Source organism: Meles meles, chromosome 12, assembly GCF_922984935.1.
Source record: "Meles meles chromosome 12, mMelMel3.1 paternal haplotype, whole genome shotgun sequence".
Classification (NCBI taxonomy): Eukaryota; Metazoa; Chordata; class Mammalia; order Carnivora; family Mustelidae; genus Meles; species Meles meles.
In genome coordinates this window covers 34,730,249-34,744,279 of record NC_060077.1, presented here as the reverse complement: position 1 = coordinate 34,744,279, position 14,031 = coordinate 34,730,249, and the positions used below count along the sequence as shown (strand labels likewise).

Genomic DNA, 14,031 nt, shown 5'->3' with positions numbered 1-14,031 from the left:
AAAACTCTAAAGAGAGTCTGATGTGCTGTTTTCAGCGCTGGTCATTTAGAACTTACGGGGTGACTAGGTTTCTGTGGAGATGATGGAGTGGACCCTGCAACACCGTGGTTAGGTGTCACGCAGACCTGGTTTCAGTCCCTATTCTGCCACCCTCCAGGGCTGTGAGCTGCCCTCATGTGGTGGGTGGGGTGACATGATGGGAATGGAGGAATAAATGCAGTTAGACAGGGGAAAGCACTCGGTCAGGTCCCGGTGCGGGGTACCCAAAGGTGAGAGTCGTTATCAAAGAGGAAACCTCAGTCTTTGCACAAGATGATTAACACCCGTGGTTAAGGTTAGGACACATTTCTGGAGGGAACAGGACACCCACCCCTGATCTTTCTCTCTCCTTTCCTTACTCCTATTACACCCTCTTGGAAGGCTTCCATGCACAAAGTAAAAAGCAAACAGAACTACGCAAGATGGGGTAGAGGATGAGATTGAGGCCAGAATTTGATTAGAACCTTTTTCTTCACGTCCCACCATGCAGAATTTCAAACCTTTGTGCATAGACAAAGTACCGTAAACCCATGTGACTCACCATGGGTCCAATATTGCCGACTCTGGGGGCCAACCCTGCTTCATCCACAGCGCCACCCAGTTCCCACCGCCCCCAGCAAGTCCCTGACACAAATCCCAGATGTAGAATCATTTTCTAGTCAGCACTGCAGTACGCATGCTTCTCTATAACATACACAATTCTTTGAAATGCATAATCACAATACCAATGACACACCCCTCTAAAAATGATTAGTTGTTCCTAAAGTCATTAAATAACCAGGGTTCAGATTTCCAATTGTCTCATCCTGTGGGAAACAGCCCTTCAGAGCCCCATCCTGAGTTCTCAGGGCTCCTTGTGGCTTCTGGGTCAGTCTTTCATGCTAGATCTTCTCACTGGACAGAGCTAGGAAGTTGTCTTTAAATATAAAAATCATTATGAGTTGAAGATTCAGAATACTAATACTAGCCTACTAACCACAGACCATTACCTAAAGCAGTGGGAAGGATGTTGTATGTTGTTTGGTCTTGTGTCCTTCTTTCTGTCCTTAGCGGATGCCCCCCAGGTTCTGGAGTCACACTTAGTACTTTGTTCCCTTTGCCTGGGCCTCCAAGGGAGGATAATCACTTAGATGTGTTTGTTTCACTTTGTTTTTAAATCAGGAAGACTAGTTTTTAAAAACTGATTGTATTTTGTAAATATACAAAAAGGTACCTTGTTCCAAAGTCAGATCTCTAAAACAAAGTATATTTGAAGAGGTTTAACTTCTGTCCTTGTCCTTTACCCTAGGGAATACCATCTAAGAAGTGGTTATGATTCCATTGTTTATTTTAGGGGTGTCTGTGTGTGTGTGTGTGTGTGTGTGTTTTTAATAAGCAGCTGAGTTTGTCGTTGTTTTGTTCTTTGCTTTTATTTTCTGAATTGGTATGCTTTGGGTATTTAGAAAGGCTTATGTTTTTGTTCCAACGATTTCCTTTATACAGAATTTTTCTGTACTATCCCTAGTCCTCTCTTTTTTGGGTTATTGTCTGTTGGGTCCCTATTCTCAGTAACATTTAAGTTAGTTTGTAACCTCTTCTTCCCCTTCCTCTTATACTCCAGTATATGATTAAAGCCCAATAAGCTTTTGCTGTCAGTTACGACAAGGCAGTTGGCTAGCTCATTCTACTAGTCACACGCTCTCCTCGTTACCTTTCCACTTCTGGGTGGTTGTGCTGCCCAGGTGTGGTTGCCAGGGCAGCCAGCCACAGGGGCGGTCCTCTCACTCTAGAACTGTCAGGGTGTGGTCTTGGTTCCACAAATAAATTAGACTTAATACCCCCCACCAGCCCTTTATGTGGATGTATGGCCCGTCATTTTGGTTGTGTGAAGCTCATCTCATTCGCTAGTACAGCATTTTTCAAACTTTTTGATCCTAGGACCAACACATTTATACTAGTGAAAAGTTATTGAAGACCCCAAAAGAGCTTTTGTTTATGTAAGGTATCTATTGGTATTTATGCATTTGAAACTTAAACAGAAACTTCTAAAAAAACACAACTCATTACATGTTAATGTGAATAATATATATATATATATACATACACACACACACACACACACACATATATATATATATATATTTTTTTTTTTTTAATGAGAAACAACCATATTTTCCAGAATAGTTTTTCATGAGTGGCCTTGTTCTACATTTTCTCCAAATCCCTTTATAATGTCTGGCTTAGTAGAAGACAACTGAATTCTCTTATCTACTTCTATCTTTAGTCTGTTGTAATGTATTATCTTAATGTATGAAGAAGATCGGGTCTCACACAAATAAGTGGTTGGAAAAGGGTCAAGTGAGAAATACTTCAACAGGCTTTTCAGATGAATGAGGATATTCTTCTTTGATGCCGCACCCGAACTCGAGAAGTGGTGGCTTCTTAAAGCTTAGTTGCAGTGTGAAATCTAATGACATATCAGTGAATGTTTTGTACTCTGTGACCATGAAATCCACTGGGCAGTCTCCTACTTTGAATGGATCTTTTACTCATGATGACTGTGGAACATCATGCATTGGTCATTTGGAAAATAAGCATTCACTGAGATTTTCAGGCTCTTTTAAATGTTGACCTATTACATTGTAAAATACTAAAAGTCATCTTCATTAGTATCACCACTCTTTTATTTTTTTAAGATTTTTATTTATTTATTTGACAGAGAGAGACACAGCAAGAGAGGGAACACAAGCAGGGGGAGTGGGAGAAGGAGAAGCAGGCTTCCCGCTGAGCGGGGAGCCGGATGCGCATTTCGATCCCAGGACCCTGGGACCATGACCTGAGCCAAACGCAGATGCTTCATGACTGAGCCACCCAGGCGCCCCTAGTATCACTACTATTATGAGAAATCTGTAAGTTTGGGGAAGGTGTCAAGCTTTTGATAGTAGGTTCAAGTCTTCCCAAATTCTAATTTGCACTTAAAGGCTTGAATTTTATCATTGGCAACCTTAGCAATTGAAGTGATGGACTCACTTCTTTAATTTTCCAGAAAATGTCTTCCAGATACTTAGTTCTGACTACCCATAGCTTGTCTAAGCCCTCCATGTGTACGTCCCATCTCATCACACAATACTGAAGAGACACATGCTTAAGTTTCAAGACCTAGTGCCATTCCTAATGTTCACACCTTCTTCATTCTGGACTAAAACTGATACATTTTCCCACTGAGTGTGAGTAGTGTAGCAGAAAAGTCTGCATTGATGGCAGGAACAGGCGGTGCTCTGCCTTGCTTTATCTACTCTGTGCAAGTGTTAATACCGGGAAAAAGGCAAATAATACCTTAGTTTAACTTCACAGATTCAGGGACCCCACTCCGAGAACTTCTGCTCCAGTGGGTCCCTCAGGAAGACCTCCTGGGAGTAATAATAACAGTCCTTGCCTGTGTTCTTACGTGTCCACAGCAGTTTTTCGGTGGCCTGTATACTTGGAGGTCCATTCTGCTAGTAAAACCCGTAGCTCACGCTTTCGTGTATTGACTGTCTTACGTTGTCTCTGTCATCTTCTGGCATAACCTTGTCGTTGAAAAGTCTGAAGACAGTTTCATTTTCTTTCCCTTATAAGGAACCTCAGTTTTTTGCTTGAATGCCCAAAGGACTTTTGTTTTCATTTAATAGAGTATATCTCTATTAAATAATTTTAATAGAGTATAATTTTAATACAGTATATCTCGGTGTTATTTGTTTTCAGTTTCCTAGGCACATCATGGCTCACCATTTCCTTTTTTAAAGATGTCATGCTATACCATTTCGATATTCAATCTTAAGACTTTTTTCTTTCTTTCAGAAGAGGTTTCTCGAATTACAGTTTTTAGTGTTCGTTCATTTCCCAATTCTCGTGCTTTGTTTTTGTCTTCTGGGGCTTCTGCTATAAGTATGTTGGGTCTTCCCTGCTTATCTTTTCTATTTGTCTCTTGCGCTTTCATCCTTTTTTACCAGTTCCACCTTTGTTTTTTTTTTTGTTTTTTTTGCCCTCCATTTCTTGTAAAGCACCATCTATTCTGTTTATTTATTCTTTGTTCCTTCAGTTTAATCTTCTTTTCTGAAATATTTCTTTTCCAATTTTTCCTAAGTTCTATCCCCTCCACTTTCTAGTTAAGTTGGTTTTTTGATGCATTCCTTATTTTTTTTTAATTATATAAAACTACTTCTGTTTTGTGGACAAATCTTTCAATCCTTGATTGGCTAGAAAGGTGTTGTTCTTCTTATTCTTTTTTTTTTTTCTTTTTCATGTACGTGTGTGTGGGACTCACCCATCATTCTTTTTAATTACTTATTCTACTTAAAACCTGTATTCCTGAAATTGGGAGGGGCTTATGGAGAGTGGGGGTTGGGGGTGAGTTCAGGTTTTTGGTAGTTTTTTCTAGCTCTAGAGTTGCCTCTTCTGTTTTGTTGAAATGTTCAGAAACTTGGACTTAGTCTTACATATATATATATATTTTTTTTTTGGCTCTGTTCCCCTCCTTAACTGTTAGCTGGATCATCTCTTCTCTTTAGCCCCTTTTATTCTTGTTTAGTGAATTTGAAATTTACTCCCATGCTGGATCCTTCCCCTAAGAGGTCCTTGTAAGTCAGTTTTGAGATACTGTAGGGCTGGTGGCTCCCTCCCTTCAGCCCTGACCATGCACCCCACTGCCACAGACTCATGAACCATGTGTGCGTGGCCCCTCTCCGTGTGAGCTTCTCACATTGGCCCGCACTGGTCTGCAGGGGGTGGCTTTGGTGATTTTAAGGTTCTCCTGTTCTGGGGATGCTCAGCGCGTCTCTGTTCCTCCTGATGTCATGTGGTCTTGTGGCTATTGGAGGTTCCCCCACCCACCTGTGTTTTGGGGTTTGGATATACCTTGTGGATATAGTTTCTTTTGTAGATGGTGTCTGCAGTTTTGCTTTTTTGCTGTTATTCTGTTTTTATCAGAGGGGATTTGGACAAGTTAAAAACTATGTGTGGCCTTTACAGAGGTTTTCAATTCTTCCCCAGAATTCTAAACAATACTTTTTTTCCCCCTCAAATTACTTGTTTATTAAGAACAAGTTTTTAAATATTTTAAAATAATATATTGAACTGAAAGTCGAATATCATAAAATTAACCATTTATTTTATTTTATTTTTAGACAGAGCGTGTGGGAAGAGGGGAAGGCAGAGGGAGAGAGAGAATCTCAAAAGCAGGCTCCATGCCCAGCATGGAGCCCAATGCAGGGCCCCCTCTCATGACCCGGTGATCACAACCTGAGCCAAAATCAAGAGTCGGACGCTTAACCAACTGAGCCACACAGGCGTCCCTAAAATTAACCATTTTAAAGTGAGCCGTTCCGCGGTAATTAGTGCATTCACAATGCTGCACACTCACTTGGCCTCAAGTTCTAACCCTCTGCCCACTGAGCCCCTTTACCCCACACTCTCTCTCCCCCCAGCCCCCTGCCAAACCACCAACCTTCCATCTATCTAGTGCTTATGTTTTTTTCCTGTAACATGCTGTTAAGTTAAAGAGAATTAAATTTTGTTTTCATATGAGTGGCTGCTAATGGTCTATAAGAAGACTGAGAGTTAGGACACGTGTGTGAAAATATACACTAGTGTAAGTGGTGTCAGGGAGATGGGGGCTGTGTGTTCAGCAGAGTCCATATGTGTCCATAGGGGATGTTTCCCGGATGTGAAAGCATGATTGACTCCTTTTCCATGAGTACATGTTTCAGTGTCTACAGATGACACTTACCTTATCTTCTCTTACCTTTAAGTTGTAAAATTTCTCTTCAGACAGCATTACTCTTGGATACTTGGGGTGTTTTAACCTTGCTCAACCAGAACAAGGGTTTTCAAACTGTTGGAAGTCTATTGATGGATAATTTTTTTTTCATTCTAGAATCTGTTTGTTGAAAAAGTATGCGGAGATGCCCTACTTCAAAATTTTTGGATTTTGTATGTGTGTGCGGCAAATATATATAACATAAAATTTGTCACTTAAAATGCGTAATTTAGTGGCATTCATTACATTTACAGTGTTTTCCAACCATCACCACTATCTGTTTCCAAAATTTTTATCTCTCCAAATGAAACTATGTACCCATTAAGCAATAACTCCCCATCCCCTACACACACACACACACACACACCCATGATGTCAGAGAATATTTTAAATTAAAAAATATATACATTGTAGGGGAATGCTCGGGTGGCTCAGTGGTTTGAGCATCTGACTCTTTTTTTTTTTTTAAGATTTTATTTATTTATTTGACAGAGAGATCACAAGTAGGCAGAGAGAGAGAGAGGAGGAAGCAGGCTCCCCACGGAGCAGAGAGCCTGATGCGGGGCTCGATCCCAGGACCCTGAGATCATGACCTGAGCCGAAGGCAGAGGCTTTAACCTACTGAGCCATCCAGGCGCCCCGAGCATCTGACTCTTGATTTCATCTCAGGTCATGGTCTCAAGGTTCTGGGATTGCCCCGTGTCAGCTCTGTGCTCCGCGGAGGGTCTGCTTGGGATTTTTTTTTTTTTTTAAGATTTTATTTATTTATTTGACAGAGAGAAATCACAAGAGAGGCAGGCAGAGAGAGAGGAAGGGAAGCAGGCTCTCCGCCAAGCAGAGAGCCCGATGTGGGACTCAGTCCCAGGACCCTGAGATCATGACCTGAGCTGAAGGCAGCGGCTTAACCCACTGAGCCACCCAGGCGCCCCTGCTTGGGATTCTTTCCCTTTCCCTCTGACCCTCCCTCTGCTCACTCGCTCTCTGTTTAAAATAAGTATTTAAGAAATACATATATACGTTAGCATTTGATTGAGCTAAAATATTATGGTAAATATAGTATAAAGGATAACAAAATGCAAAAATCAGTGATTATGGGTAGCTAGAAATAATCATAAGATGATGATAAATATTGTTTTATCTACAGCAAAATAAAACCAAAGAAAGCATTTGGTCCGTAGGTGGCAGCACTCAGGCTTCCTTTTCCCTTGTTCTTGATGGCATTTGGGAAAAAGATACTAACCAGAGAGATAAAGAATGGATGCATTGCCGCTAGAAGGAGAGGAAAGAACTGGATACAGAGATATTTCTTCACAAATCTACAAGCTGTGGGAAGAAACACTTCCTTTCACATAATCACTGGACAAGCTGGAGGTTCAGTCTGGGTCTCAGCACCTAAGTGCCACATGACCCCCTGCAGGCACTTCTGTAGGCTTGGTTCCGCCATCTGTGAAACAAGGGCAGTGCAATAGTGAAGACAAAAGAGAAATGGAATCATAAATGTATCATAAATGTAACAGAAGAATGGAGTCATCAATGTATCGTAGATGTAACAGAGAAAAGAGATAGAGGAATGGAGGCGTAAATAGTAAGTGCTTAGCGCTGGCCTGTCTGGAGAGACCAAGAGCTTGGTAAATGTGAGCTACTGTTTCCACACTTTGCTGAGTTTCCCTTTGTGAAATAGCCTTGTGTCACTTAGTCTGAAACCCTCTGCCCTTCCTGCACTGGCCCTGTGTGTAGGGGGATCTGCTTGTCTGGGCTGGCCCTCCGGGACTTTCCTCTGCACTCACCCTGCAGCCAGCCCAGCCCTCTGATAAGGACAGATTGGGCTAGGCCTTGGCCCAAACCAGTAGTCACATTTTTTTTTAATGAGGTATAGTTGCTGTATAGCAGTCTGTAGTTTTGGGTGTACAGCATCATGATTCAGCATGTATATATATTGCAAAATGATCATCACAGTAAGTGTAGATAATATCCCAGTAGTCACGTCTTCCGAACCTGATTAAAATTGGTGTTTATCTCCCTATCAAAATTGTTAGGCTTTCTAGTTCCTGGAAGGAAATTGTCAGTGTCTTCCTTAATATCCTCCCCTGGGGTGACTGAGATCCTGGAGCCAGGAAATGCCTTATCTGTAGGGATTATTCTCCTGATCTTAGCTTTCTGAGAAAAATCACTCCTGAAGCATATATCACAGAGTAAGGGATACTGTTAGGGTCTTGAAAATAGTACGGAACCATACCTTACTGGGGAGGCGACAGTGGTCCTACTGATACAGCTTGGGGGAGGGGAACCGTTTGGGAAAAAAGAATAATCAAAATCTAAAATATGCATACTCTCAAATTCCACTCCTGTCCTGAAAACACTGTCTATCAACGTAAGTGGACAAACCTGTATAGAAGAGATAGCATCGTTCATCAGAGCAGGAATTGAGAGTGTTTATCTGTGGAGAGCGGTGGAGCCAAGGGCGGTGCTTCCATGGAGCGGGACAGCATGGGGTCCTCACACATACGGAATGTGTAGAGGGATGGACTTGATATACTGGTGACCAAACGAGCAAGTAACAGAATGACCTGTTTTTTAAAAATTCAGTGTTGGTGTGTGGAGGATCTGGAGTTAGACGAGGAAAGCAGAAGCAGGGATCAGCGTGCCCTGCTGCTTCACTTCCGTTTCCCTCCTCGGCCTCCTCCAGGAGGGTTCATCCTTTCTCATTTAACAGTCACTCCCCAAATTCCAGTAGGTTCTCTTTCAAGAATGTTTTAATGAAAACATTTATCATTCAGAATTCACCCCCCCACCACCAAAATAGTGTTATCTCTAGTGATTAATTAGATTCTTACACTAGCCAAATTCTACTTAACTCCAACGTTCCTCTCATAAATTTAAAAATTCTACTAATTCAACAAATCAACCCATACAAGAAGACTGACCAGGGTTTCTTTAATGCTGGTGCTTGAAGGAAAGTGCTCGTTGCTTCAGTGACTGCCTATTAAGCGCTTACTGCCCCTGGTTCTGTTGATGTCGTTTTTTGTGCCCTTTTTTTTTTTAAGATTTATGTATTTATTTATCTGATAGCGATAGAGAGAGAGAGAGAAAAACAGAGACAGAGACAGAGCGGGAGGGAACACAAGCAGGGGGAGTGGGAGAGGGAGAAGCAGGCTTCCCGCGGAGCAGGGAGCCGGATGTGGGGCTGGATCCCAGGATCCTGGGATCATGACCTGAGCCAAAGGCAGGCGCTTAATGACTGAGCCATCCAGGCGCCCCTGATGTCATTTTCTTCAAAAGAGGTCTTCTTTCCCTCCCCTGGGGAAAATAACCTTTTCAGTTTGCAGCCCAGAGAGAGAACTAGGAGTTAAGCTTGGGCAGTGACCTGTCCCTGGGGATCCTGGAGCCACCCAGCCCAATGGCCCCCCATGGGCAGAGCCCCTCACTCACACACTGGACACATGGGAGGTACATCCTCAGCTCAGCCTTGGTGCTGGCATGCCTGGAAGGGAGTGATTCAGACCTTGTCTCCTAGGCTGGTAACCGGTGTGGAGCTGAGTGATTTTCAGAAAGTAGACAATGAGAGCCTACAATTTAAGAAAAGGGGAAATGGATATAGGTTCTGTCTGAGAGGAGGGGGCCCCCTCACTGTCATCTGGTCCTGCAGCGAGGGACTTTGCAGGTACTGACATAGGACTGGGCCCATTGAGGGACGTAACTCGTGGAGTGTGTTTTCCCTCCAGTTCGTGGAGTGACCTTGTTCTGTTATCTGCATGCGTCGGTGTGGCTGACTGTGAGCCAGAAGGCCTGACCAGACATGACAGACTAAATGTGGTTGTATTTGGGCGTATGGCAAAGCACAAACTGCTCATGATTGCCTGCCCGTGAGTCAAGCCCAGGAAGGGAGCCCAGGCACGTCCCTCTGTGCCCTCAGGCCAGCTTCCTGCTCACGTCTCGGAACCGAGAGCTTGGCCTGAGTGCCCGGCCACCCCGCACTGAGGAGGCCACACAGTCACGGTGTTGGCCTTCTTTACGCCCAGTGGGGTTACGCCTGAGAACTCCCTTTCCAAAGTCGTTATTTTAAAGTTGCTTTCTCTGCAGGGATGGTGTTTCTATCTTCATGATCGTAGCAGTTAGAGAAAGGTTTTTCTGTTTTTAAGTTTTATTTATTTATTTGAGAGAGAGAGAGCGGAGAGGGTTAAAGGGAGAGGGAGAGAGAAACCCAAGCAGACTCGGCACTGAGCACGGGGCTCGATCTCACAACCCCGAGATCAGACCTGAGTCGAAAACTCAAGCCACTGTGCCACTCAGGCAGCACCCCTAGAGAAAGGTTATTAAAGACGGATGTATTGGGTGAAGCTTTTTTCTTTTCTGTCTTCCAAACCTCGGGTGGTCCCAGTTTGGAGTCATTTTGTTTTTATTCATGACTGGATGGTGGTGATTCTCATTAGCCACTCGCCTCTCCCTGGTTCCTTAGTGCTAACTCTCCCTGCAAAGAGAGAGAACTGAGAATCTGCTCCCTCATAAATCTGAAACAGAAAGCAGCTTTACAGGAATGAGGATGACATAGTCAGGTGCGGGTTCTGTTGGCCTCTCGTCGCCGTGTCCTCACATTTCAACACAGCTGTCGGAGAAACCTTATAACTGAACCTCTCAGCAGATGGTACTTGTTCTGAGTCGGAAGGAGAGGCAGACCCTTGAGGTTTGCTTCCGAGGGAACCCTGACTCGTCAGTCAGAACCAAGACTCAATTTTCCTGACTGCGGAGCATTCTTTCTACTGCAGACATCTCCAAGGCCTTGGTTCTCACGGAAATCGGCCCCAGACGTGACCCTGCCACCCTGAAATTGTTCCTGAGCAACATGGAGAGGTTACTTCACGCCAAAGCTCACGGGTATGACTTTTCAGTTCCTGGAACACCCCAGGGCCAAAGACAAAAGTGCCAAACACACAGTCATGCTCACAATTCTCCAGGGAGAGAGAAAAAGGTCCCCCGTGAGGGGAGCAGGCCCACCCGCGCCCCAACAGACGCCAGGAGAGCCGTATGACACTACCTCATGTGGCCAGCTGTTAGGGAACACACAGGGGACCTTTGCTCCCTCCCAAGCGGCTCTTCCAGAAGCCAGATGACCGATCTTAAGGCCCCCAGGCTGAGTTCTTCTGGCCTTAGAGCCCTTCATAAATGACGTTATTCTAGCAAACATTTAGGAAAAATAAATCCAAGTCCAAGTGACTCTGCTCCGATCTCCCACTCTCTCCCACAAGGCGATTTAAGTTTAAATGAAATTTCAGTGGAATTAAGATTTGAGTTCTTCAGTCGCAGTGCCCGACAAGGGCACATCAGCCACCAGTGGCTAGTAACTTCCAGAGTGCGGAGCGTTTCTGTCCTCGCAGAAAGCTCTCTTGGATGTCGCTGTCTGCACCCAGATCTTGAATCTAGAGCTTATTAGAGATCCCCATGGCTCATTTTTAATGACTGGGAATGCCCGGTGGGGGGGTGACTTTGGATGTCGTCAGCTATCTAAGAGGAATCCATCTTGCACACAGCACCACTGTGTTTGCCCTCTTCCCTTTCCTCCAGGGTCCGAGTGATCGGGAGCTCCACCTTGGCACTCTGCCACCTGGCCTCGGGGGCCGCGGACGCCTACTACCAGTTTGGCCTGCACTGCTGGGACCTGGCCGCAGCCACAGTCATCATTAGAGAAGCGGGTGGCATTGTGATAGACACTTCGGGTGAGCCCCTCTGACCCTCGACCTGCTGTCTGTCCCTGGGGAAATGACAGTGGAGACTAGACCCAGTAATGCCACCAGACCCAGTGTCCCCCAGGCTAAACCAAGTGATGCCACCAGACCCAGCGTCCCCGATATTAGCCCCAGTGACTGCCAGGCCAGATGCCCACCCCCACCACCAGTTCCTCAGAGTGTGTTGGTGAGAGACCATGTGAGGACGTTGGAAAAGCCGTGGGCCGGTGCCTTCTCGGCTTTCCTGCCTGCCTTCTCTACGCCTCGAGGCAGGGAAGGAGACCCCAGGATCACGATACGGCCACATAGTAGCAGCACCCCCACTGTATACTAGAGTACGTTTGACAGTTTCCTAGCCAACCGTTCTGACCCCACCAGATCCGATGAGCTGGGCAGAAGAAGCACAATGCTCCCCATTCCACAAAGAGGAGCACCCCCATACCCTGTAACTCAGCACAGGGTCAGCGGGGTGTACAGCGTGAGCACCCTGTGAGGTTTTAGGGGAATGGACCCCAAAAGGTGACCTGCTCTTCAACATCAAGGTCCTCGTGTCTCAGGGACTAACCCCCTGGGGGCAAGTCCCATAGCATCTCTCCCCTCATAACTCTGCTGAACTTCAGGCCGACCCTCTCCTATAACATTTAGGAACAGGGGGTCTGAGACTGAGTGCATCTTTTTAGATCCCATTCTCTATTTTCGGCACAACCTGTTAGCCAGCCTGTATCAGGTCTCTGCTCAGACTTTAGACCTGCCAAATGGGGACTTCCATCACATGGGGTCCCCGGTGCCACCCAGGCAGCAGACATTTGAGAACTACCTTCCCCTACCGGGTCTAACTGATCTTGTGACCCCCAGTCTCTGTTGCTGGACCCGAGCCTACATTCGCCCAGCACAGCCTCCACTGCTCTCTTGCTGGGGCAGCAGAGGGCTGCTGAGGTGCTGAGAGCCGGGCTCTGGTCCAGACCTCGCTATCTGGTCGCGCCTCTGCCTGGCCTGGGACCTCTGTTTTCCTGGGAATGTGTGTGTGCCGAGTCCTCATTCAGGACCGCTCTGCCTTCTCCAGTAACTCAGGCGCCCTCTCTTCTCTCTCTGTCCTCAGGTGGACCTCTCGACCTCATGTCTTGCAGAGTGGTTGCTGCGGGCACCCGGGAGATGGCGACGCTCATAGCTCAGGCCTTACAGACCATTAACTACGGGCGGGATGATGAGAAGTGAAGGGGAGCAGAGAGGGGCAGAGAAATGCGACCCCCGGCCTGGGCCTTCCCAGGAATGCTGGGGCTGGCGGCGAGCCCCAGGGAAGATGCTGCCTCGAGTGGCCTGCACGCGTCAAGTGTCCCTGACAAGCCCCGGAGGGAGGTGTTAGGCTAACGTATGTGGCTTTCTGGTTAAATCCACGCCTTTTACCCAGATTCGGTGTGTAGCTGGTGTCTCTCTCCAATCTCACATAGCCTTTTTCAGGCTAGTGCAAGTACTTCTGTCGGCCAAAACCCCAGTCTCGGATATGGTGTACGTATTAAAAATTCAGTCTCAATTTTTTTCCTCCAGAATGTAAATCTCAGGTAATAAGGCTTTAGAACTGCTGATAAAGCGGACTTGTTCTCAGGCCCATCCCCACGGTACTTCAGAATGCAATAAATCGAAACAATGGCACTCTGCTTCTCTGTGTCCCTCTGTAAGCGTGTCGCCTGTTTCCCAGACGACCCACAGCCCCCACGGCTGGAGATCCAGGCTCTGGGAAAGTCAGCATACGAAAGCCCCAAGTTGGCAGGGTTTGCTGTCTGCTGCCTTTGGTAAGCACTGCGAAAACTTCAGGAATTACCACGCGTGTGTTAATAGATAAAAGTGAGGCATATGAAAGTTTTAGGGATTTACTTGAGCGAAAATCAGCTCCAGTCGAGGGGCACCTGGGTGGCTCAGTGGGTTAAGCTGCTGCCTTCGGCTCAGGTCAGGATCCCAGTGTCCTGGGATCGAGTCCCGCATCAGGCTCCCTGCTCAGCGGGAAGCCTGCTTCTCCTCCCTCCACCACCCCCTTTGCCTTTCTCTCTACCTACTTGTAATCTCTGTGTCTGTCAAATAAATAAAATCTTTAAAAAAAAAAAAAGAAAAGAAAAGAAAATCAGCTCTGGTCGAGCAGCACCGAAGCAAAAGTGGCTAGAAGGCCTCCGGCCACAGGAAATGGGAAAGAACTTTTATGGAGAAAAGGCGAAGGCAAAGTGAGGAACTTAGCACCTGGCTGTAGTCTGAAACCTCTCTGACTGTTTGGACGGCTTGTCCGTAGGCTCACTCTTGTGACCATGAGAATTTACGTGTGGGCTTCCATTGTGGTTTGCTTATGTGGGTACTGTGACGTTAGAAGCCACCTCAAACTGATGGCCTCCTTTTTAATTAATTTAATAATCTCCCCCTTTGGTCATCCTCCTGTACCTGAGAGATTGCCCAAGACTTTTGGTAGCTGTGCCACTCTGAGTCAGAGTTAAACTGCTCTTGTCCCATTGT

The 14,031-nt window shown here is 45.8% G+C and overlaps 1 protein-coding gene across 1 annotated transcript in view; it reads left to right on the top strand.

Moving 5' to 3' along the window:
• IMPA2 (inositol monophosphatase 2) overlaps window positions 1–13,185 on the top strand; it is a 42,495-nt gene extending 29,310 nt beyond the window's left edge. Inside the window, exons 6-8 of the mRNA XM_046025652.1 lie at window positions 10,579–10,687; window positions 11,375–11,526; window positions 12,635–13,185. Of these exons, the coding sequence (XP_045881608.1) occupies window positions 10,579–10,687; window positions 11,375–11,526; window positions 12,635–12,750 (377 nt within the window). The 3' untranslated portion in view covers window positions 12,751–13,185. The remainder of the gene's footprint in view (window positions 1–10,578; window positions 10,688–11,374; window positions 11,527–12,634) is intronic.
• The last annotated feature ends 846 nt before the right edge of the window (window positions 13,186–14,031 follow it).